Here is a 27,342-nt window from a genome sequence, read left to right on the forward strand (position 1 = left end):
AACCCTAGATTCCACCAAAAAACTAGTAGAGCTAATGAATGAATTCAGTAAGTTGCAGATACAAAATTAATATACAGAAATCTTCAGCTGTTTTTTTTTACATTAGTAACAAACTGGCAGAAAAATAAATTTAAAAAAACCATCAAAAAGAATAGAATGCCTAGGAATAAATTTACCAAGGACGTGAAACACCTATACTTTGGAAATTATAAGACGTTAGTGAAAAAAATTAAAGATGACACCAACAAATAAGAAGACACACCATGCTTATGATTGGAAGAATTAATGCTGTTAAAATGTGTATACTACCTAAAGCAAACTACAGATTTAACATAATCCCAATCAAAATACCAATAGTATTCATCACACAAGAACAAAAAAAAAAATCCTAAACTTTGTAAGGAACCACAAAAGACCTGATCAGCCACAGCAATCTTGAGGAAGAACAGAGCTGGAGGTATCACAGTCCCTGATATCAAAATTGTATGGTATACTGGCAGCAAAAGCAACACACAGTTCAACAGGACAGCAGGCAGCCCAGAAAGAAATTTATGCATATACGGTCAATTCATCCATGACAAAGGTGGCAAGAAACACAATGGAGAAATGACAGTCTCTTCAACAAATGGTGCTGGGAAAACTGGACAGCTACATGTGAAAGACTGAAACTAGACCATTTTCTATCACCACACACAAAAATAAACTCAAAATAGATTAAAGATCTAAATGTATGGCCTGAAGCCATAAAACTCCTAAAAGAAAATATAGGCAGTAATCTCCTGGACATCAGCCTTAACAGTACTTTTCTGAGTATTTCCTCAGGCAAGGGCATCAACAGCAAAAATAAGCAATTGAGACCACATCAAACTTAAGAACTTGCTCAGTGAAGGAAACCATCAACAAGACAAAAAGATAACCTACTAAATGGGAGAAGATATTTGCAAATGATATATCCAATAAGGGATTAACATTCAAAATATATTTCAAAATCCTACAAGTCAACACCCAAAAGACAATCCAATTAAAAAATAGGCAGAGGACCTGAAAAGACCTTTCCCCCCAAAAGACATCCAGATGGCCAACAGACACCTGAAAATATGCTCAACATCACTCATCACCAGGGAAATGCAAATCAAAAGCACAATGAGATACAACCTCATACCAGTCAGAATGGCGAGTGTCAAAAAGAGAATAAATGACCAGTGTTGGCAAGGCAGTGGAGAAAAGGGACCCCTCATTGCGCTGCTGGTGGGAATATAAATTAGTGCAGCCATTGTGGGAAATGGTATGAGGGTTCCTCAAAAAATTAAAAATAGAAGCACCATATGATCTAGTAATTCCACCTCTGGATAATTACCCAAAGAAAACAAAAACACTAATTTGAAAGACATGTGCACTCTTAGGTTTACTGCAGCATTATTTACAATAGCCAAGATGTGGAAGCAGCCCAAGTGTCCATCAAGAGATGAATGCATAAAGAAGATGTGGTGTGTACACACGCACACACACACACACACACACACACACACACACACAGAGGAATATTATGCATTCATCTCTTCATGCTGGTTGGGAGGTCACACTATGAGAAGTTCTGCCTATTCTAAACTTAATGTCAAACAAGTCATTATCCGTCCATTATTTCCTGAGTAATCTGTTCCAATCCAGTTTATGTCTAAATAAGTATCTCAGAGAGAAAATCAAACCCTACATAGTAGAAGTGTATTACTTTTCCTAACAGTTCACCGTCTATGATTAACTTTCATCTTTAAAATGACATGATGTTGTCATGCTTTTCGAGAATCATTTGTGTCATTCCCTATGAAATATCATCTGTAATCAAATGAATGGGTTTTTCTGGGACTAGCTCAACATTGATACAATAATACTAAAATACAAAAGTTAAAAAAAGAAGAACACTTGGCCATGAAAATCACATTATTAAAGAGGATTCAATGAATTTTACCTTTCAAGTGGAAACTCAATTATGGTATGAAACTTTCCCTGAAGCGCAGCGGGTCCTTCTCCTACTTCAATATATTTATTTTCAGTCACAATTGGAGAAGTGACCTGAGCTTGCGTTCGTGCCTGGGCTTCCTCCAATGTCAGCAGCTTGGTGGATGGAGAGGAAACCAGCAGGGACTTGGGTCTCGACAGAGAAGCTTTGGAAAGAAAGAAAAGCAATGAAAAGAGTAAAGATTTTTGGCATAGATAAAAAAATATAAATATGTGTGACTGTCTGTACATCAGTCTCCATCTATCTACCTATCTGTGTTGTTTTAAATTTTCTTCATTAAGTTTTTTAAATGGCAAAAATAATAGGGCATTATACTGAATGAGGAAAAGAAGGTGACATAGCAGGTTGTTAACAATGACATATAAATATATATAAATATAGATATTTTAATTCCTTAAATAATTTAACTGTTTTCCTTTCTGAAAAGATACCAAGCAAGACCGGGTATCAGTGAGATCTCTTTGGTTTTGGAAAAAATTGTTCTTTTGCTGCTCCATAGCATATCTTTATATACATCAATAAATGACATATTTTTTAGTGTGTCATGAACTTACATAATAGGTCTAATATGTAGTACTCACTAAGTACACACAAAATAACTATTAAGCTATGCATTTTGAGAAGTGGACATAAATTAGCTGCTTTCTACCAAAGACAGATTTATTACTACACTGAGATAAGAAATGCAGTTTTCCATCCCTTTATAAGAACAGATACATGTTCCTTGTAGTAAACAAAATCCGTGTGAGCCGTACCTGCTCCATCCTGAATGACAGCACTGATTTTCCCACTGAAGAGGACGTCTACGTGATTCAGGATGAATTCAACCACCACAGACTGAATTCTCACTTCCATAAAAGCTGCTGTCCCACTGAAGCAGGCAGATTCTATCTGTTTCGATCTGGGGGGTAACCAACATTACCATCAGAGAACCCCAAAGATAGCAGTCTCAAAGAGCATTATTTTTTTTAAATGTGTAAACCACAGAGGAAGAAAGCATACTTTTAGCACCTTGGTTAAGCTCCGCTTGCCTCTTTTAAGGAGATGCTCATAAGAACAGCATATGGGTTTTACTTTTAAAAACTGTCCTCATGGAACACTGAAGGAACACTTTCATTTAAGATGACAAATTCTACTTAAGGTCATAAGTCAAATGCATCTTACCTTAGCAGGTTTGGAGCCCAAACAATTGCTAGGTTTTTTGCATGCATATTTGTGATGGAACAATAGTCAGCTAGAAGAGACAAGTGTCTCATCAGGAACTCCAGCGTTCTGGAAAATGCAATAGAACGTATTAACAAAAAGAAAACAGTATGTAGCAGTTTAGAGACTGAAAGTGCTAATTAATTTTTAAGATTTCAATAGAAAAATAGAAAAAGAAACCATACAAACTCCAGCAAATTTTTTTGTTGCTGTTTAGGTTTGAATATTATTATTACCACAGAAATGTCAGAAGAATATTATGAATTACATACTCTGCATACAGTAATCACATCTACAGAATTCTAAGAAAAAAGTGTAAGGCAGATGCAGTAAGAAATGAACATTTCTGACAGGACTGGTTCTAAAAAACAGTCTTAGTTTTTAAAAGTCTTGAGGAGGGGCGCCTGCGTGGCTCTGTCAGTTAAGCGTCCAACTTCAGCTCAGGTCATGATCTCACTCCTCGTGGGTTCCAGTCCGGCGTTGGGCTCTGTGCTGACAGCTCAGAGTCTGGAATCTGCTTTAGACTCAGTGTTTCTCTCCCTCCCCCGGTCACACTCTGTCTCTCTCTCTTGCTCTCAAAAATACATATTTTTAAAAAACAAAAAAATGAATGAATGAAAATCTTTAGGAATATTTGCTCCTGGCTGTCGGACATCTAGTTTCTTTTTTTTTTTTCAATATATGAAATTTATTGTCAAATTGGTTTCCATACAACACCCAGTGCTCATCCCAAAAGGTGCCCTCCTCAATATCAGACATCTAGTTTCAAGGACACCAGTGAAGTAAGTCCTCCATAAAAGCTAATTTCTCAACACATGATATCATGAACTTATGATATTCTACTTGTAACAGACACGCTAACAGGAGAGGACTTAAACTTTTCTTTTATAAAAGAAAACAGTATTTCACAAGCCTAAACAGTTAAAAGAAGAATTGCAGTGGGCACCAAGGACAAATATTTGAGTAAAAATGTGCTTTTAGAAGAGAAAGCCTATTCCAAATCCTAATATCCTGGGTTATCTTATTTGCTTTACTTAATTCTATGCATATATAGAGAGATTAAAATAACAGGGCAGAACAGTTTTGGAAAGAAAACATGATCAGCTTAGATGCAAGTGAGATCAGATAAACACACAGAGGTATTACCTACATTTCTCAAAGTGCCCCTACCTACAGTGTATAGGGACTGAAGCCATTAAAGACAATAAATAGGAGACAGACGTTTAAGACTGTTATATGAAACAGTAATGATAGTTAAACTGTGGTCGGCATATGAGCCCAAGAGACCAATGTGAATCTGAGAAGAAAGAGGCTGGCAGCTAGAAGCACTGTTGAAGATGCTTGTTTGCTTTCTTTCTTTCTTTCTTTCTTTCTTTCTTTCTTTCTTTCTTTCTTTCTTTCTTTCTTTCTTTCTAAATGTTTTATTTATTTATTTTGAGAAAGAGAGTGTGAGAGAGTGAACAGGGGAGGGGCAGAGAGAGAGAGAGATACAGAGAAAGACAAAGAATCCCAAGCAGGTTCCTTGCTGTCAGCGCAGAGACCCATGCGGGGCTTGAACTCAGGAACCATGAGATCATCATCTGAGTCGAAATCAAGAGTCAGCCGAGTTCAACCGACTGAGCCACCCAGGAGCCCTGAACATGCTTCTACAGGGATCTCATCAAGTTCCCCTAATAGCCCTACCCAGCACAGTGTTGCCACTCCCCACTTTATGGAGGAGAGAGCCAAGGTGTGCCCAGGTTACAAAGACAAGAAGTGCTTGTCTCAAATCAAGGTCGGCATGGCTCCAAAGTCCCTGCTCCTTCAACCGCAGGTGGAACTTTCGTTCCCTCCTAACATTCTTAAGTAGGAAAGGCAGACACACAGACAGAAGTGGGGCTGGTCTGGAGACCATGTACAGGTGGGAAGCTTGATAAATGTGTTCAGAAAACATGTAAAATCTTACAATTTTGGGTGGTGGGTAGATGAAGGAAGGGAAATATTAAAGTACTTCACAAATATACTTTATAGGAAATGCCAATCAAAACAACCAAAGATTCCATTTTATTCACATATCTAATTGTAAAAATGTTTTTAAAAGCTAAAGGAGAATTTTAGTTAGCAGTGCCATGAGGTGAGTGAGCACTGTCGTATTCAGCAGAGCACATACTGCATAAATCTTCACAGCTTAGAAATTTTGGCATATCGGGAAGAAAATTTTAGTGCCCTTTGATTTCCAAGAATTCCACTGTCAGGTCTTTATCCAAAAAAAAAAATCTAGATTTTCACAAAGATTCATGTAAATGGGTGGTCCTCACAGTAATGTTCAAAATTGGGGGGAAAAATTCCACCAAGGAATGCAAACTGGTGGAACTGTATAATGCCACTGTGGAACTGTATGGAGGTTCCTCAAAAAGTTAAAAATACAACTACCTTACAATCCAATAATCAAACTACTGGATATTGACCCTAAAATACAAAACACAAATTCAAAGGGATACATGCACCCCTATGTTTATTGAAGCATTATGTATAATAGCCAAATTATGGAAGCAGCACAAGTATCCATCTGTAGATGAATGGATAAACAAGATGTGGTATGTATACACACACACACACACACACACACACACACACACACACACACAAGAATATTATTCATCCATTAGAAAGAATGAAATCTTGTCATTTGGAACAATACAGATGTAGCTAGAGAGTATAACGCTAAGCAAAATAAGTCAGAAAGACAAATACCATGATTTCACTCAAATGTGGAATTTGTAAAACAAAATAAACAAGTGAAGGAAAAAAAAAACAACAAGAGAGAAACAAACCAAGAAAGAGGGTCTTAACTATGGAGAACTGATGGTTACTAGAGAGGTGGGTGGGGGGATGAGTGAAATAGGTGATGGGGACTAAAGAGTACACTTATCATAACAAGCACTGAGTAAGTGGGTACAGAATTGTTGAATTGCTATATTGTACACCTGAAACTAATATAACACTGTATGCCTAACTATACTGGAATTAAACTAAAAACTTAAAAACACCATAAAACACATCAAATAGGTAAATTAGGGAAAAGGTTAAATAACATAAGAGAACACTATCAAAAATCATGTTTTTCAAGAATTTAAGGAATTAGGAAATGTGAATGTTAAAATCTTAAAAAGTCTGGATGGAGAGAGATACATAACAGGAGATTAACACTCAAATTATGTAGAGGACGCTAGAATATAAAAACACATTAGATAGCAGGAGATCTATCACAAGGAATTATATATTATATAGAATGGGAAATATGTATATAGTAAACAATATATGTAAAACATGTGGGCATGCATTGTAGGTAATATATATTAGGAATAAAGAAAATAATATTAGGATATACATTCTATATATGTATACATATACCAGCAAGCTATAAAATACATGGTGCATAAAATATATAATATATATATTCAATATATATTATTGAACATTTACTATTAGCAAGGTTCTATTCTGAGAATACAGTGATAAACAAGACAGAATTCATGGCCTCAAGGAACTTGTGTTTATAAAACAAACAATACATATATATCCATATAAATATATATAGATATATATTCTATACAGATATATGGTACAATACATGTACAATATATAATATATAGCAGGTAAAAGTATATAATGTTCAACAGGGAAGATTAAATAACTAAGGGAGCTACATATGTAATTAGTAAGGGAAATATCTATATATTGTTGAAAAATATCTATATCTGTATAATAAAGGAAAATATATACTGTGTAGGAAAAATATGAATATAGTTAGAGGAGATAAACATAATATATAGAAGTTATATATGAATATATATTGTAAGCTTTACCTAAAGCCAATTTTAAGTGTTTTTGTAAAGTTTATGCAAGGCTATTTTAATTCATAATGAAGTTAAATGGTATAAACACTTTATTTAAACATGATTTAAAAAATAATTTGTTTCTTGCTTCTACAGAAGATACATATGTATGTGAATGTATATACACACATACACACATTATAGATAAAACATAAAAAAGCAAATGCACAGATATACATAATAACAATAACAATAAGGGTAATTACACATATAAATAGCACTTATGGAACAGGCCTTGTCCTAAGTTCTATTCCTTTAATATTCATAATAATCCTACTAGAAAAGTACTATTATTGTCTATTTTAGACACAATGAAACTGAGCCTAAGAGGCAAAGGAACTTGCCCAAGGTCACAAGGTCACATAGCTAATATAGGCAGTTTGGCTTCAAGGTCCCTACATTATCATGAGACATTATATATAACAGGTGACATAAATGTACTACACAACAGGGGATAAATATGTAAGGGATATAAATAAAACTTATGTTGGGAGATTTATTTATATAAAATATAAAAAATAAAAAATATAGGAGGCATACATACTTTACCAGATGAGAAATATATACATATATACTGTCTATTATATATATTTATATGGATATATATACAGTATTGCCTATTTTATACATAACCCCTCTAAAACTTCAGTTCCTTGAGGTAATGAGTTCTATCTTGTTTATCATTGTATTCTAAGAATAGCACCTTGCCAATAGTGTTTAATTATATTGAATATATGTTTTATATATTTTATGTACCATATATTTTAGTTTGCTGACATAATTATTCACATATACCATATATACAGTATATATACATACATATATTAGTATGTATACATATATATGCTAGACATGCTGTATACATACTATACCAATATATGTATACATGTGTATACAGTATATATGTATACATACATAAAATATATATACACATATAGTATATCTCATATATGTATACATATATACATATATACACACACATAATACACACTGTCCATATATATTACTGATGTTCTCTTAATTCACCCACAATATTAACCAATACTCTCGATTCCCTCTGTAAAATGTACAGATTGGTGTCTACAGCACTATTAAGTTTTTTTGTTTAATAGGTTTCTTTCCCTGCACCACTTTGACTAAATATCATTTAAACTGTAAGCTTACCTAAAGCCAATCTTAAGTGTTTCTATAACTGTTCATGGCAGATTATTTTAAATCATAATGAAGTTAAATGCTATCACACTTATAAAACATGATTTTTTAAAAAAGAATTTTTGTTTCTTGCTTCCATAAATCTGTTGAATATTTTGCAGTCTTGATAAGGGTGAGCTGCCAAATGAGGAAGGAACAAATACTGTGACAAGCAGAGAACAATTTAAAACAAAACAAAACCTGTAATTACCAGTAATATTCTCCTAGAGAGCAGATATTATATCCATGAGATTGAGAACAGGATGCTGTAAAGTAGAACAAGAAAGGACAGGAGGAAGGTACGGGGGAAGGACAGAAGGAAGGAAGAAAGTTTAGTTTGTTTGTTCCTGGAAATAACTTTCTTGTAAATCAAGAGATGGAGGAAATCCGTATGTGGAAACTGACACAGGAAGGTGAGAAAATGAAAGAGTTAGTTCAAGAGCTACAATAAACCCAGAAAGAGAATAAAGAAAAAAGAAGGGATTTCAGCTGCAATGAGAACCATCAAGGAAATAATAACAAGAAAATTTCCCAGAAGTTTCCAGATGGAGAAAGCCTACCAAGTGTCCACAGCAAAGAATGAAAAAGAACCCACTCCAAGATGGGTCAATGTGAAAACTGAACACTAGGTAGGTTCTAAATTCAAAAGCATCCAGAAAGGATACAAACAAAACAAAATATGTCATATGGCTGCAGCATTTTTGCTTAGATGACAATGGTGTGATACCATCAAAATTATGGGGAAAAATTATTTACAGGCTAACATTCTGCAGTCAACTACCAATCAAATACAAGAGTAGAATAGGAGCATTTTCATATCAAAGTCTCAACACATTTACCTCCCGTTCGACTTTCCTGGAGAAGCTTCCAAAGATGTCTACTACAAAGCAGGGAGTAAAAACAAGGGAGATGACAACAAGAGATCCTGCAGGAGGCAATGAATAGAACTTCCAAAATGAGAGTTAAGAGTCCACAGTGTTGCACATCTAGAGAGCAAACAGCCTGGACTGAGGTACTGAGTAGTGGGGCATAAGGCTCCAGCAGGGATATTTTCACGGGACCAAAAAAACAAACAAACATGTTGCCTGATAAGTCTGAACACACTGACAGAACATTTATAGTCCTGTGAAAGAGTTTCAGGGATAAACTAGCGATGAACAGAAACTTAGCAAGCCAAAAATGGGCATCTGCTACACACACACACACACACACACACACACACACACACACACACACAGTTATTCCAGAAAGGAAATAAAGTCTAGTATCTATTATGTACAGTCATGAATAACAGTTACATGGTTGTAATACTACAATATAGACTGTGAATACTGGTTTAACTCCAAATGCTGACATAACCAGACTCTGAACATGAAAGAAGGGGAAGTGTGAGTTTGTGTGGTACTGGGGTGGGGGTGATAAGAAAGCTAAATTTTATTCACCACAAAAGGAAGGTAAAAATAATTATCTAAAAATGAAAAATCAAGAAATAAAAGCATACGCATGCTATTCAGAAATAGAGAATAAGGAGAAATCAGGAAGGGGGGTTGTGGAGCATTTTTCATTTTACAGTGAAAAATAGTCATCTGTACACACCATTTGACTTTTTAAAACCATGTACATATATATTATATTGATCTTTTTTTTAAGTTAGAGAAAAAAGATATACTTATATGGTACCTCCTATAAAACTAAGTCAAGAAGTCTTGGCCTAATTCTAATCATCTGTCTTGCTATGTTTTACATTAAAAAAAAAATACTCAGGGCCAGACTCATTCGCAGATTGGATCTCATTATAACATCAAAAAAATCCTCTTAAGAAGGGATTATTAGTATTCTTTTCACACACATGGATATTAGTGCTTGGAGAGGTCACATAGGAAGTGATGAACATGCAAATAAAAACTCCCATCTATCAAAGCTAATATTCATTATATTGCACTAGGTTTCTTTTTCTGGCAAGTACAAAAAAAAAAGTTGTCTTCCTCCTTAAATATTCTTCAATAACTGTGTATTATCAGATTTGTCTCCTCAGTTTTCTTTTTCAGGTTTGAAGACCTCATTTCTTGACCTTCCTTCACAAAAGCTCTTGTGTTGTTGGGTTTTTTTTTTCACTCTTCAATGGGTCATTAAGAACCTCTAATTCCCTCACATTCCTCTTAACACAGGCTACGTTAACAGGATGAGTCAGGGCCAAGTTACCTTCTGGCTCTTGATTATCATGATTTACAACTATAGTGCTAACTAAAAAAAACTATGCTAATTTTTAATGTTGATTAAAAATTTTAGTGTTGAGTGCCAAATTTAGTGCTGAGTTTTCAAATACATATATGACCAATGTTATTCTTTAAAAAAAGCATTAAATTACTTAATTCGTGTATTACTAAAACATCTACTGCATTTACTTTTTGTCAATGACTGAAATTTAAAAATTTTACCTTTTGCTTTTTTGCATATTACCACCTATGGTTCATACTGTTTTCTTTCTCTCACTAAATGGCAGTCATCTTTAATTTTATTCTGGTCTTCTCTGATATGACCAAAACTATTTCTTAGAGTCCAAACTAACATACAAATTAAATTGGGTCTTAAAAAGTAGCAATGGCAACAAAAACAATAAACAAGAACAAGACCTAAAAGAAAACACAGGTTTATAGATCATCTGAGAGTCTCCTGAGGAGGAATTCTGAGACCCCTGTTAGGTTTTGTGGTTCTACGTAGCTTGGACACCTTTTGAAAAAGGTAAGAGGGTTGGAAGTAAACAGGCACTCAGCACTGTATCCTACTTTGGATTCAAGCAATCACAAGTATTCACACTTGTGATCATACACCAGTATTTCTCAGGGTATCAAAAGACAAAAACCAAAACAACCCCCCCCCAAAAAAAACAGGTTTAGTCAACTATCAACAATCTGTTCATTTATTTTTGTTCATTAATTCAACTTTTATTAAGTGCCTACTGGATGCCAAGCACTGTGCCAGGCCTTGGGATACAGAAACATAAATGTATGAACAAACGGAAGTTTAAACAGAACTCCATGGAAGTTTTAGTAGTTAGAAAACCAAAGAAAAACACCACTCTTCGCATCAACTGACTTGTACTCTTGGGTGATATCTGCAACACGTGATTTACCTGTAGTGAGGAGGGGGCAGTTGTTGGATGACGTCATGAATTTTGATCAGCCTTTCTTCATCTGTTGCTGCTGAAACAGCATCCTGCAACAATCACAATGAGAAACAGACCAGTAGGCTTTGTTGGTAGAAACTTAAGCTATTCACTTACAATTCAGTTCTCACTCTACTGAACGACAAGGAACTATATAGTATCAAGAAAGTAAACTTTGTTTCCATACTGTATGGACATTGAAATCTATTAAAGAATAATTTTTTAAAACTTTATGGTAACCAATTTGAGGATGATAAGATTAGTGGGCCAAAGTCAGAAACTAAATGTATGCACATGTGAAAACAGTGAAGACTATGGACTAGCTATCAATAACAGTTTTCTGTTTTCTTTGAAGGAGATATTTTAGTCACAGAACTATTTCTTACATGACCAAACCAATCATTGCACGTTTGGCATAAAATCACAGCACAACTCCAAAGAGAACTTAATTAGCAGTGACTTGTACTCACAGAAAATTTCTCATACAGCTGGTAGGTGAGCAGAGGGTTTGGGAGCTCTCGAAAATACAGCTTACAGAGGGAGCCCACGGAATGGATGTCTTGAACATAAGGTTCTTTAGTCAGGTCGGGGACATGTTCAGAGTCAAATTCATGGCTAACAAACGAGAGACAAAATACAATTATTTTATTGAAGGAAAAGCAAATATAGGACTTAAAACAGAAAGCATAGTTAATGTTTTATTCAAGTGATTGTATTTTATGTAGGTTACGTTTGGACTTCAGCAGTAACTGGATGTCTGATCATAAGAGAAGTGTTTTTCTAAGTGGAAATTATGGGCATAGCTCTAATATTACAAAGGACAACAACCTCTGAAATATATATGGATGAGCAGCTCTTAACACATAGATCTGAAAACAGAACTCCCAATTTCCAGTGCTTTGAATAGCTAACATTTTGGCAATTCTGGACAGTAGGGCTGAGTGGCAGCTGGTCCATGAACAACTCTGTACAGAAATCCCTCAGGAGTATATAGTTCAGGAATACTTTATTGAAGGAGGATAAGGAAGCCAGAACAATATAAAGCAATTTCTAGCTAACTGAATTTGAATAGCCAGTAAGATCTATAGTGTAAAGTGAGTGAAATGTAAGTTGTGCTTAGAATACTATGGCAAGTTAGGCTCACTCTCCAGGAGGTTGATTAATATTAATCGACAGGCATGGGACTACTTATCAACCTAGAGGATTAGTGTATGTGGACAATGGATCTGCTCCATCTGACACTGAAGACTGAAACTATCTTCAGTACAAGAATCAGTTTAAGAACTTTACAAACGTGTATTCCTGAAAATAGAGAGGAGCTCTGTGGTCAACTGGAATATTAAAATCTGTGTAGAATAATGGCAATCACTGTGCAGCACAGTGAAAAATGAAGGATAAGAGCATATTAAGAACAGACTAGAATCTAAGAGATTAAGAGAAAATAAAATTTATATTGCTGGTATAATGGATACCACTATTTTTGTCTCTGAGAAGATAATGGGAGAGGACGTAGAATACGTAACATGTATATGTGCTACAAAACTAGTGTTAAAGGGGATTAGAGGAAGTTTCACCACAGAAATGCAAACAATTATAATAGAACATTATGAAAAACTGTATGCCAACAAAGTGGACAACATGGAAGAAATGGGTAAATTCCTAGAAACATATAAACTACCCAAACTGAAACAGGAAGAAACAGAAAACTTGAACAGACTGATAACCAGCAAAGAAATAGAATCAGTCATCAAAAACCTCCCAACAAACAAAAGTCCAGGGCCTGATGGCTTCCCAGGGGAATTCTACCAAACATTTAAAGAAGAGTTAATACCAATCTTTTCATCCAAAAAAACAGAAAGGAAGGAAAACTTCTAAACTCATTCTATGAAGCCAGAACTACCCTGAGAGCAAAACCAAATAAGGACTCCACTAAAAAACAGAACTACAGGCCAATATCTCTGATGAACATGGATGCAAAAATTCTCAATACTAGCAAACCAATCCAACAGCTCACTGAAAGAATCATTCACCACGATCGAGTGTGATTGATTCCTGGGCTGCAAGAGTGCTTCAACAGAAGAAGTTTCACTCGTCAGTTTTAATTAAAAAGAATAATTCTATTACAATGGAAATTGTCGTCTCATTTTTTTCATGGATGCAAACTTTGAAATTTGCTCAAATCTCCAAATATAGAAATGAGAAAAAATATAAAATTGAAGAGATTAAGGAGACATGGTTTTCTGATAGAACAAATGAAGAAATGGCATTTAGGAAAACATTTACAAAAATCAATATGGATATTATTTCCCACTTCATCCAGACTATATTACTGAAAGTTATGGTTATCAATGTGCCTTAATTTTGAAATAATTTAATTTTAAGAAATTACAACAGAAACGAAAAAGAAAATGCCAAATAAGTTTTTACCGTAGTCTCTGGATATTAGAGGCAACGCCAGAGAGACGATATATTCCATCCACAATGCCATATCTCTCAATGAATGCTGTACAGCTTTGAAGAACCTGGGGGACTAAAGACAGGGTTTTAAAAACAGAGGTTAAATTGGGAGTATTCTGTCAAAACAAAGTTGACAAAAAATCAGAATGTCCTAGTTTTCATAAGCAAAAAAAAAAATCTGTAAATTAAAATTATAAGGCGCAGAGATTAGTCTACTACAAAAATTGATGAAGACACGTTTACTTATTTTCACATGTAAACTAGACAACTGGTACCTGAATATCAAGACCAACTCTCTCCCATTACATTTAAGTGTTAACAGTAAGTGAAAGAATTCATATATTAGGATAGTTACATGTAAGTGTAATGGTAAGTAACAGAATTCATGTTACCAGGAGAGTTGTAACAGTTTTGCTGAACCTCACACATAGAAAATGGATATAACAAAGCTAGTGCTTATCCCAACATTAGGCAATTATCACTGCCTGTAAGTGTTCCAATTTCCTACTTAAAAAAAAAAAAATTTTTTTTTACATTTATTTTTGAGAGACAGAGAGAGACAGAGCACAAGTGGGGGAGGGGCAGAGAGAGAAGGAGACACAAAATTGGAAGCAGGTTCCAGGCTCTGAGCTGTCAGCACAGAGCCTGATGTGGGTTTTGAACTCACAAACTGTGAGATCATGACCTGAGCCGAACTCGGCCACTTAACCCACTGAGCCACCTAGGCGCCCCCCAGTTTCCCACTTTTAAAAGTTTCTTTCATCTGGGGCACCTGGGTGGCTCAGTTGGGTAAGAATCTGACTCTTGATTTTGGCTCAGGTCATGAATGATCTAATGGCTTGTGAGTTTGAGCCCCACACCAGCTTCTGTGCCGACAGTACGGAGCCTGCTTGGTATTCTCTCTCTGCCCCTTTCCTGCTCTCTCTCTAAATAAATAAAAATAAACTTTAAAAAATAAAAAAAATAAAAGTTTCTCTCATCTTTTCACAGTTAATGCTAATTCTGAATTTTATCCAATAAACAAAACACCAACATAAGGCAAAGGTCAACCTGACTTCAGGTAGAGGGAATCTTTTAATTCCCTGCCTGTCTTTACATTAAAATTGCTGATGTTTTGACTTAATATTATCAGTTAATCATAAAGGACACTGTAGCAATAAGCAAAAAAAAAAAAAAAGAAGGGGTACTCTCTCTGGTTACCTCACTAAAGACCTGATACAAACTGACAGCTAGTCCGGCCTATAGTCTAGAAAAGACCATTCAAAGTACATAATTTAAAAGTTTTTATACTCATTCAAAAATGTACAGTAGCTGAAATTTGAACTTTGTCTTAATGTCTTAATTGTCTTACTGACGACTGATGAGTTTACAGGCTTTAGCATAACAATGTTCATTCGATAGTGTTAGTTAAAAGAATCCATGAAAGGAAGGTTGGGAGAGCATTATTTGGTCTGCAAAAAACTGCTATACAAAGGATGAAACATTCAGATTGGCAAATGAAACAACTGAGATATTTTAATTAGGTAATTATAGCTAATGTATTTCATTTACTGTACATAACATTATTATAACAGACCTTTTTAAAAATTTTTTAATGTTTATTTACATTTGAGATAGAGACAGAGCATGAGCAGGGGAGAGGCAGAGAGAGAGACACACGCAGAGAATCTGAAGCAGGGTCCAGGCTCTGAGCTGTCAGCACAGAGCCCAATGCGAGGCTCGAACCCACAAACCGTGAGATCATGACATGAGCCAAAGTTGGAAGCTTAACCAAGTGAGCTACCCAGGTGCCCCTATATCAGACTTTTCATCGGTTCTCCTGCCTTTTTTTTGTCCTTCCTGCATTCCATCTTTTAAATTCTACCAGATCCTATAATTTAATTTAAAATTTAAACTTTTTAGCTTTGAATAATTTTTTTAAAGCAGCTATATTATTGAGCATGTAATAAGTGCCAAGCTAAGTTTTTTACAATAGATGCCTCAATTAGTTCTCACAAAAATCCATAGGAAAAGCTCTGTCACTATTTTGAGAGGAAACTGAGTCTTACAGACATGAAGTTTTACCCAAGGGCAAACAGGAAACAACGGACGAAATGAGATTCTAATTTAAACAGTCCAAGTACAAAGCCAATTTTTAACTAAGGCAAAATACTGCCTAGAACATAAGGTCCTTCATGGTTTGCACTTACATTATTGATTTCACAACTCTAGGCCAACTCAAGTCTCTCCTCTTTTGCCACACAAAGCAGCCATTTTATAAGTCCCTCAATTTCCTAGTAGAGAAAAACCAATTTCCTCTTCTGGGATTCTCTTCGTACTATCATCTTCTTATAGAAAACTCTTGGCTGTTGTTGAAAACCCAACTGAATTTTCACTCTTAAGCAAGCCTTCTTTGAATATTCCCAAGGAGAGCTAGCTGCACTATGTTCTAGGTGCCCAAAGAACTATGTCATTTTGAAATATTTGCTTGTTTATACAACTATTACCCTTTACTAGTCAAGCTCTTAAGGAGCAAAAAGCATGTTTCATCCATCTTTGTATATTCAAAGTCTGTGTTTGGAAACAACGTACAAATTTAGCAAATGAATTAATCTATAACTGCCCTTGTGAGCCTGAGAAAGTCATATGATCAAGTCAGCAGAGCAGGGCCATCTTAGTTTCCATAAGAAACTGTATTCATTTTCAACTGTATGCTTTCTATCATCTTAGTAACAAGAAAAATATCTTTACGAACTGGAGCTCTAGTACTAATACTGCTCCGTCAATGATAATCTCAATACCTTAGGTTTCTATCCTTACAAACTAGAAGTAAAATAATAAACTGGGACCTGGAAAATTTCTACCACCTACTTCAAAGGAAATATATTTAGAGATTATTGGGATAACCAATATAATTACTTAAAGAAAGGAAGGAAAACAAAGCTGTAATTTTTTTTCTTAAAAGACACTTCTCATTATGCATTCTCCAAATTAGCATGCTAACTGACCCAGGTACTCAAAGCCCTTCAGAACACAGGGTTTTATTTGTGTATTATCAGGCTCTCTTAGGATGCATTATAGAATTTTCATAAAAATAAGCTACCATCTCTTAAAAAGTATAGATTACTTTCTTGGGACTCTCACAACCATGTGATAGTAGATGCATACTTGCTTATATTCTCCTAAATAAGTAGGCAAACTTTGAATTAAAGGTCTTTCCCTGATAATATATGGCTGAGGCTCCACAGACATAATACATCATGGAAAACATCTGAACTGTTTAACATTTTATGTTCCCTAGGCAAAAAGACTGAGTGTTCCCAAAACAATCACATAGTGGGGCTTCATAAATAAAATTACATAACTGAACAGTGCTATTACTTAGAATTTTAAGACAGATGAATGAGAAAGTTATTTAAAATACGTAGTAAAATGAAAGAGAAAAGCATAAACTGATTTTAAAGAAGATAGTAGAAACTGAAGAACAGGGTCAGAAGATAAAAAGAGAAAAGATCTGGTTTCTCTTTTCATGAACATATAAGAAAGCAATATGGGAACCCGTTACATTATTAGAAGAAATCCTAGTTTTAAAAAAGGCATCTTAATAACCATCTTTTCCCCCAACACCATCTAACAAACCAGCAAAGTGCACGTTAAACAATGACCCAGTCAAAACGTAGCATTAGAAAACCTCCACACCGGTTCTACCAAAAGAGGGCAGGACTTTAAGAATTATTCCCACACTTTCCAACAGCATTCTTCTGATCCATTTTTATTTAGTATTTTTAGTAGTTTTGATGTCATCATGACAATATAATAAGTACATGTCTAAATTAAAACTGATGACATTTAAGATTAGAACCACAGCTAAAAGAAGTGTGTGGTAAGTAAGTAGGACACGGACTGGTCTTTGATTTTTCTTGACAGCTGTGGTTTCGTGTCTCTTCTCTTCATTTACTCACTCACTCGCTCATTCATCAACCATTTATTACAACCCTTCTATATGCCAGGCATCAAGCATGCATTCTGTGATACAGATGAAAGAGTCAAATTCCACTCTCTGAGGGGTGGCTTCTAGGCCAGGAGGACACTGGTACAGCCTTACTTGTTAGAACGTGTGTCATCGTTTTTGGTTATGAAAATAGGATTATCAAAAGGGATACTTTCATGGGTTATTTGGCCTTGTTATTCCCCTCCAGTGTGCTCTGATTATAAGATCTCTGTATATTTACAATAGGGTTTTTGGGTTTTTTTTGTTTTTAAGCCTCTTGCTCAGGGACACCTGGGTTGCTCAGTGGGTTGAGCGTCCAACTCTTAATTTGGGTTCAGGTCATGATCTCACGGTTTGTGAGAATGAGCCCCATGTCAGGCTCTGCACTGATCCTCTCTTCTCTCTGCCTCCCCACCAAGCCACCAAAGTAAATAAATAAATGTTAAACAAAAAAGCCTCTTCCTCAAACACAGAAATGTGCTCAGGCAACAGCTTCCTCATCTTGAATTTTAAAATTTTTGTATTTTGCAGCAACTCTAATTTTTTTTGGTAGAAAACCAAGTTTTCTACAAAGTTCTCACTTTTTTTGCAATTTCATTTCAAATCTCATTTTTAAGGAAATTTGGTTTCAAGTACGTGCAGTAGACAACACAAATCCTGTAAAAAAATCCGTGACACCTGAAAACTTTGTTCCACTAGAATAAATTTATCATAGTTTAGGGAATGTATGAACACTCTAGTTATTAAATCTGTTGTTTTTCAGAAAGAAATGATATATTGGTACCTGTCTTCTACTATCATACTTACTAAGAATGGAAACACACCTGAAACTTCTAAGTACAACTAAAATGTGCTGAATTGATGTGTGAAAGCTAAAAAGCATGATAGACCAAACGAGAAAACATTCCTCATATTAATATCACATCCAAGCAGGGTTGAAAAAAATGAGACACAAAAGAAATAAAAATTAAAAAGAGATAAAAAAGAATAAAGAAATATAACAAAAGAACATCTGACTCCATAATTAAGGATGCCTATGTAAATGACAAATTACCCACACAAAAAGTACTATATGAGATTTAAAAAGAAATCAGTTCTTTAGAGAACTGTGATACAATCTTTAAGCAACTCAATTACAAGCATTGTGTTTTGTGGTAGCTGAAATGCTGTTAAGATCATTCTGAGTGAATCCTGGTACTAAAGGATTTTTTTAATGCCTTGTCAGGTTCCTACAAGATTTCTTACAACACTTTGTATGGAAGAAACAGGTCAGGTTTGTCACTTTCTCCAACAGGGAGGTGTTCAAAAGTTTAGAAAGTGTTAACAGCATAATCTTTCTATAAAGTTAATTATTCATTAGGAATACAGTTGAGAGAATGAATCACTTAGCAAAACAGTACTCCAAAATGAGCTTTCTTATTAGAAAATCTGGTACAAAATCTATTTTATATAGAATAAGAACACTATTTTACAGTCCAAACTAAAACAGAATAAATATGAGGAAGAATGATTATACACATTTTAAATTATATCTATCTAGCCATCCATATTTATATCTCATGTCTTCTCACAATTATGTATATACTATATAAATATATCATTCTTCCTTGTGATTATTCCTTTTGACTTGAAAATACTATTATATATATTCAATTCTATCTTTTAATTTAGACTTTAAAATAATCGTTCTCTCCTACACAAATGCACACATGATTGTAGTTATAGACTATGTACAGTATATATGAAGTCTCAAAATCCTAAAAAGCTTCTTTTTAATGTTTATTTTTGAGAGAAAGACAGTGAGTGGGGGAGGGACAGAGAGAGAGAGACAGAATGAGAGTGAGAGAGTGAGAGAGAGAGAGAGAGAGAGAGAGAGAGAGAGAGAGAGAGAATCTAAAGTAGGCTCCAGGCTCTGAGCTGTCAGCACAGAGCTCAACATGGGGCTTGAACTCATGAACTGGAGATTATGACCTGAGCTGAAATTGGATGCTTAACCACATGAGCTACTCAGGTGTCCCTCAAAATCTTAAAAAGCTTTAATTCCTCCACATTTATTAAATAAAAGACAAACTAATAAACTATTTTACTATTAAAAACCATCTTCTTTCCAAAAATTTTAGTTAATACATTTCAAAGTTTTCCCTTTTCTGGTTAGCCCTTATTTGAACATTCAAATGCATATACTTCATATGGATACTTATTCTTCATTTTCCACTATCCCTGATCAAACAGGAAGTAACTTTAGTATGTTAACTACAATATACCTTACCTCAGTCTTCAAGGTTTCTGCCTTTTAAATTTCACCAAATTACCATTACATTCTAATGGTACAAATTAATTTTTGCTTCTCTAATCATTTGAATACAGACTTTTCCTCTGGACAGGCCTTTAGCGGAGTTTTTTCTTCTCAGATTATTAATTTCATTTCTAATACTCTTCTAGTGCGTTTTTCTTCTTTTTTAATTGAAAAAAGGACAACTAAGAAAAAAGTTATGAAGATATTCCTATCTACATCGAATACTGTACCATAATTGTATTCAATTTTACATCACCTGAATATACACACTTTCAAAAGGGTGTATATAGGTGTATATAGAACATTTTTCAAATTTCTACATTATATTCAAACTACAATTTCGATAGCCTCATAATTTATAGAATAATTTCCCTAAAAGTTGAGGATTCAATTTTTTTGCTCTTATATCTAATGCTATAATGAATATTTTTGCTCCTATTGAAATGCAACTTTAGTATAAATCCCTAAGGAAAACTGCTACATAAAAGGAACACTATAAAGTCTCTTGCTATAAAGTGCCAAAATGTTTTTCAAAAAAGCAGTAATTCACAGTAATTCACAAATTTCCCTTATTGGTAAAAATCACTGCTATTTTTAATAGCACTGAATATCATATTTTAGAAAAACAGTTGTGATATTAATAATGTTTACCAATATAAAATGGCATTATCAAATTTACACAAAGATACATTTATGATTATGAATAAGCAGAAATACGTTTTGTATTTTAGATACCATCTATCTTCCCTGTGAAAATTATATGTTTTATCTTTTCTCAGTTCTTCTACTCAGGGGCTTAATTTTCTCACAAATCTGAATGATGTTTTCATACACTTTATTAGGAACATTTTATCATATCCAAAAACAGATTACTTTCTGTCTGAGGTACCTTTCCTTTGCATTTGTCATTTTCATCATATGGAAATTAGGTACTTGAGACGACCACTTCCTTTATGTTTTTTTTTTAACCTGAGAAAAGCTTCATCCCTCTTTGATTGCAAAAAGAAATCACTTCATGTTAGCATTTCTATGAGTTTAAGATACTTTTATACACTTGGAATTTTCAGTGTTATAAAGTAAGAATTTTTTCAAAATTCCTATTTCATATTCTCTCCCTCTCTTTCTCTCCATATACACATACATAGTTAATAAGTCACCCCCACCCCGTGACCTGGTTTTAAGACCATACTTTATCACAGTGGATTCTTATCTATAGTAAGAACTTCTGAACATTCCAAGCTATTTCATTCATATCTCATTCTCTACACTAATAACATTCTATTTTTGCATATTGTTTTAATGTTTGGTAAAGCTAGATGCCTCCCATTCTATCACTGATTTTTTTCTACCACAGTGCTGCTTGATATTCCCCAATGGTTTATTTTTCCATGTGCATTTTGACTAGTTAAAATAATAATCCTCAGATTGTTTTTTCAGAAACTGCATTAAGTTGACATTAGTTTGGGAACAGCACCTTTTTAAAATTTTATTTTAGGGGCGCCAGGGTGGCTCAGTCAGTTCAGCGTCTGACTTTGGCTCAGGTCATGATCTCAGGGCTTGTGAGTTTGAGCCCCGTGTCGGGCTCTGTGCTGACAGCTCAGAGCCTGGAGCCTGCTTCTGATTCTGTGTCTCCCTCTCTCTCTGCTCCTCCCCTACTTGTTCTCTCAAAAATAAATAAAAACATTAAAAAAATAAAAAATAAAATAGTATTTTACCTTCTCCTTCAAGAAACATGGTATAGTCTGTATTAAATTCATATTATAAACACACTGTTATTCTTTTTTTTTTTTTTTTAATGTTTTGAGACAAGAGTGTGTACGTGCGGGGCAAGGGCAGAGAGAGAGAGGGACAGAAGATCTGATGCAGGCTCTGTGCTGATGTGGGGCTTGAACTCAGGAACTGTGAGATCATGACCTGAGCCAAAGCCGAAGTCAGACACTTAACCAAAGAAGCCACCCGGATGCCCCAATACACTGCTATTCTTTAAGCAATGAGTAAGGCCTTAATTTGAACTTGATGTTTATTGGTACTTAACACTAGTTTTCACTAGTGGCCTTTTAAAAATGTACAATGGGTATTTCCCAACAGGATTCAGAATTTCACGAATTATCTATTTCTGCAGGTAGATACTTCTTTAATACAGGATCTCTAAAGGAGATGGTAGAGGAAAGAATTATTTAAAAAATTTTTTTAACTTTTTCCTTTCTTGCTATCCATTCATCCCCTGCATCCATTTAGCCAATTACTGAATTCTTGAATCAGAGTTTAATTTAGAAAGAAATTTAGGGGTTCCTGGATGGCTCAGTTGGTTAAGCTGCCGACTCTTGGTTTTGGCTCAGGTCATGATCTCATGGTTCATGACTTCGAGCCCCACATCAGGCTCTACGCTGACAGTGTGGAGCCTGCTTGGGATTCTCTGTCTCCATCCCCTCTCTACCCCTCTCTCTCTTGCTCTGTCTCTATCAAAAATAAATACATAAACTTAAGAAAAATTTTAAAAATAAAAAAAAATTAATTTTCAGCTACACCAGTGGGAGACTGGTCTTGGTATTTTATAGTCTCAAGAATTTGACTTTTTTTTTCAAAATAGAAATTAAATAAATAAGTTACAAACAAGTGAGAGGAAACACTGGCTGAGAAAGCAGTCTGGACAGATATAAAAATAATGCAGACTAACAGTGCTAGTGTACCCTTTGTGTGAACGTCTTACTTACCCATCCCAGGCAGATCACAAGCACCTGTGAGGCCCAAAGTGCATTCTTAGACCTTCTCTATTCTCAGTTATCTCACAACTCAAAGGAGTATGTGAAAAAGTTCAATACATGCTGCGGAGCTTAAATGGAATAAATGGTGCTTGCTTAATCTGCTTCCAAACTGATTATCGACAAGCAACATGGAGAGGTCAGATGCTGAATTTATGAGGTTATAAGTTCTATTTTTACCTTCAAAACCAGAATTCAGAAGGTGCTCCCCCAGGTCACAACCAAACACCCTCTCTTTCAAGATCCCCCGCTGCTTCAGCTTCTGTTTTGTGGGACGAGACTTCATGAATGTGCGCAGGAAAGTGATGAGCTTCCCGTGCTTTTTGGACACTGAAAAATAATAAAGAGGAAATCCCTCAGTTGTGGCAAGTGGTTACATTTTTATTTGGTGTGAAAAAAAAAACAGCAGAGCTCTCAACAGGCTGACTGCAAAATCATCTATTACATGCACATTTTATATTCTGTAGGAAATTTTCAGTACAAGTTTAGGCAACAGTTGCATTATAAATGGCATAATTTTACATCTTCTTCTCACCAACCTTTGATCTTACCTGATGCAATTGTCAATATATTTAAGTATTTAAATATATTTAAGTATTTACTTAATACATTTATTATAATATATAAATATATAAATATATAAATATATAAATATAATATATAAATATAACAATATATTTAAGTATTATAATCTGTGACCTATAAACCAAGCTTAGTAAACGAGCTATCTTCCCAATGCATATACCCAAGGATGCTACAGGATTATGGCTGGGACCCGAGTTTTACTCTGATATATTGCTTTGGAAATCTTTATAATAAGTAAGACCTTCAATGATGTAAACGTGGTTCGCATTTCTAGTCTATTTCTAAAATGTTTTACTTGATGGTTAGAATTTTTAATATATTTATAACCTGGAAAGTAAAACAAAAAAGAAAGAATTCCTTCTTTCTTATTTTATAAAGAGGACAATGTCATGATATAGAATACACTTGTCAAACAGCTATATAAAACACATACATTAAAAAAACCCATGAACTCTTCTATTAACATCCATCTATAGTATACTAAATATATCACCTTAATTCCTTTTAGGTAAAGGTGAGAAATAAGTAGATTAATAAGAAGTAAAATATTTCCACTGATCAATATAGAAAGACAACAGCAATAAAACTGAAAGCAAACAAACAAATCCCCCAGAAAAATGACTTCTGAAAAGTACAGCCTACAGGAAAATCTACTCTAAAAGTCAGCATACCACAACTACCATAAACTCAGAGATTAGCTGTGGAATAGAAGACTAATAAGCCACATGGCCTCAATCCTACTCAGTTTGCAGATGGTTACTGGGAGTCTTACTGAATCCTACTATGTATAGATTCTTGAATGAACCCAAATCTTAAATCCCCTGAACTGATGAAGCCTCCTGTAGGAATTCTGTGCACAGACAGAACGTGTGGCCTGGGGACCACAAGATGGCCTTAGATGGGTTCCTACAGATTGAACCAGCCACTTGTCCTCCATGTGTTTCTGTTTTATAAGAAATATTTATTTCTATTTCCAAACATCATCTTTTCTATGAACTGCGCAAGGGTGATCAACCACACTGGTTTGCCCATAACCAAGAGGTTTCCTGGAACATGAGACTTTAAGTGTTAAAACGAGGAAATTCTAGGCAAACTGGAACAAGGTAGTCATCTTAGATTGTACACAGATTACACGGGGAATTTATTTTTTCGATATCAATTATTTGAAATTTACTTGGAATTGTCAGAAAAATTTTGATGCTATCTCTTCTGACATGTCCTAACACTCTAGGTAAATTACAACCTCTCTTGTATCCTAGATTCCTTGCTGTAAATTAAATGATACACTCTCTTACCTGCTAGTGAGACATTGATAGCACTCTTGGGTAACTTCAGAAGTACGTCGCACGTATCATAGCATTACTGTATTAAAAAAGTCACTGGACTTGTAGGAGCTCTATTCTCCCTAGTTGTTAGCACAGAGTGTGCTACGAATCTTTGTTAAAGAGTGGCCATCAAACGATTTCTATTCATTTTCAGACATTTTCTACATAAGCTTTAAAATAATTCTGACAAGATTTATCTAAAAATACAAATGAGTTTGGTTTGCAATAATTTAACATTGGATTTCTATATGTACTTTATGTATTTTTATACATTAACATTATAGTGATAAAATTCTACAATATTTTCACTATTACTACCCAGAAACTGGGTGTATCATCATTTTTATGAACCTCTTATCTCAGTAAAATTTTCTAATTTCTTTATGAAAAGATACACTCCACATAAATCTCCGGTTAGAAATACTGTAAGGTATTTTACATTTTTTTTTGCTGCTCTTGTAGAATAACACTTTTCTTCAATTATGGCTTTAACTGGTAATTACTGGTATGTCAGAAAACAATTTCTTTATGTATAGTTCAAATCTGATCATTTACCATACTCTCAACAATTAAAAAAAATTTTTAATGTTTATTTTTGACAGAGAGAGAGAGACAGAGAGACAGAGAGACAGAGAGAGAGAGAGAGAGAGAGAGAGAGAGAGAGACAGAGTGTGAGCAGGGGAGGGGCAGAGAGAAAGGGAGACACAGAATCCGAAGCAAGCACCAGGTTCTGAGCTGTCAGCACAGAGCCTGATGCAGGGCTCGAACTCACGAACTGTGAGATTATGACCTGAGCCGAAGTCACCTGCTCAGCCAACTGAGCCACCCAGGCGCCCCTCAACAATTTTAAGAAGAATGTACTTGATCCTTTTGGATTTCATGGATATATCATTGCATCAAAGAAAATATGATCATTCTATCCTTTTTCTGATAGAAATAAGTTTTTATTTCTGTTTCAGATTTTAATAATTGGCCAGAATTCCAAGATACAATGTTAACAGTGGGCATTCGTATTTTGGTAACAAATTTGATGAAAATGTCTGTTGAATATGACAACTGTATATGTATATGATGTATACGAGACAGCATTCTTTTAGTCTCAGATCTCCAAGAATGTTTCCTAGGAATGGGAACTGAACTTTAAGTATAATTCATTCAGCAACAAACCTCTAAATGCCTACTATATCTTAGGAACTGTTCTGAGTCCTGAGATTACACTGGGGAACAACTCAGGTGAGCTCCCTGCTGTCACAGAGCTTACCGAGAGAAGAAAGACAATGGAACAATTAAATACAAACCCCAACATAGCGAGCATTTATTTTATATTAGTAAGAGCTAGCAATTGCACAAGTGTTTATATTTACTAACCATTCACTTCTCATAGAGCCCTGTAGGGAAAATACTACTACTATTCCCATTTTCAGATGAAGAAACTAAGACACAGAGTGCTAAGTAACAGGTCGAAGGTCATATAACCAGGATTCAAAATCAGGTGGCCTGGCTCAAAACCCAAGCTCTAAGCCACTGTGTGGTACTGCCTAAATTAAGATAACCAGGTAATTTCAGACTGCTTTTAACTGCCCATAAGGAAATGGAGTCAAGTGACAATGTGACTCTTCAAGAGAAAAGAAAGTACACTGGATAGGGTGGCCAGGGAAGGTGTGAAGAAGTCACATCTGATCTGTAAGGCGCTGGGTGTAGAGGGCAAGGAAGACAGTATGGTCTGAAATGAGGAAGAAGAGGTATGCAAAGGCGAGGTACTAGAGGCCACGTTATCAAGTTTGGAATGTATGCAACGAGAACACACTCAACAGCTTAAACACTTTAGGAAAGTTACATTAAAAATAACCCAATATGTGTATTAGGGACACAAATGTGCATTAATAGGGAATTGGTTGAATTACGATACATCTGCACAGAGAATTACTGCTTGTTTTTTTTTTTTAAAGGAGATACCACCTCACACCTGTCAGAATGGCTAAAATTAACAACTCAGGAAACAACAGGTGTTGGTGAGAATGCAGAGAAAGGGAACCTCTTTACGCTGCTGGTGGGAATGCAAACTGGTGCAGCCACTCTGGAAAACAGCATGGAAGTTCCTCAAAAAATTAAAAATAGAACTACCCTATCTATGACCCCACAATTCCACTACTAGGTATTTATTCAAAGGATACAAAAATGCTGATCAGAAGGTATGTTAGAAAACATGCACCCAAATGTTTATAGCAGCACTATCAACAATAGCCAAATTATGGAAAGAGCCCAAATGTCCATCAACAGACGAATGGATAAAGAAGATGTGGTATATATATATACAATGGAGTATTACTCACCAATCCAAAAGAATGAAATCTTGCCATTTGCAACAATGTGGATGGAAGTAGAATGTATTATGGTAAGTGAAATAAGTCAGAGAAAGACAAATATTCACTCATATGTGGAATTTAAGAAACACAACTGATGAAACAGGGCAAGGGAAGAAAAGATAAAAA

At 34.9% G+C, this 27,342-nt stretch overlaps 1 protein-coding gene across 9 annotated transcripts in view; it reads right to left on the minus strand.

Annotated features, from left to right (window-relative positions):
- The window catches only part of ARHGAP32 (Rho GTPase activating protein 32), a 297,342-nt gene that overhangs the window by 19,746 nt on the left and 250,254 nt on the right, over positions 1-27,342 (minus strand). For all 9 annotated transcript variants that reach the window (XM_023239300.2, XM_045038522.1, XM_019811556.3 and 6 more), the window contains 7 exons: positions 23,121-23,270; positions 13,883-13,985; positions 11,926-12,070; positions 11,423-11,505; positions 3,182-3,289; positions 2,773-2,918; positions 1,967-2,162 (listed from right to left, as the gene is read on the minus strand). In XM_023239300.2, the coding sequence (XP_023095068.1) occupies positions 1,967-2,162; positions 2,773-2,918; positions 3,182-3,289; positions 11,423-11,505; positions 11,926-12,070; positions 13,883-13,985; positions 23,121-23,270 (931 nt within the window). The remainder of the gene's footprint in view (positions 1-1,966; positions 2,163-2,772; positions 2,919-3,181; positions 3,290-11,422; positions 11,506-11,925; positions 12,071-13,882; positions 13,986-23,120; positions 23,271-27,342) is intronic.

This window comes from Felis catus, chromosome D1, assembly GCF_018350175.1.
Source record: "Felis catus isolate Fca126 chromosome D1, F.catus_Fca126_mat1.0, whole genome shotgun sequence".
Lineage (NCBI taxonomy): Eukaryota > Metazoa > Chordata > Mammalia > Carnivora > Felidae > Felis > Felis catus.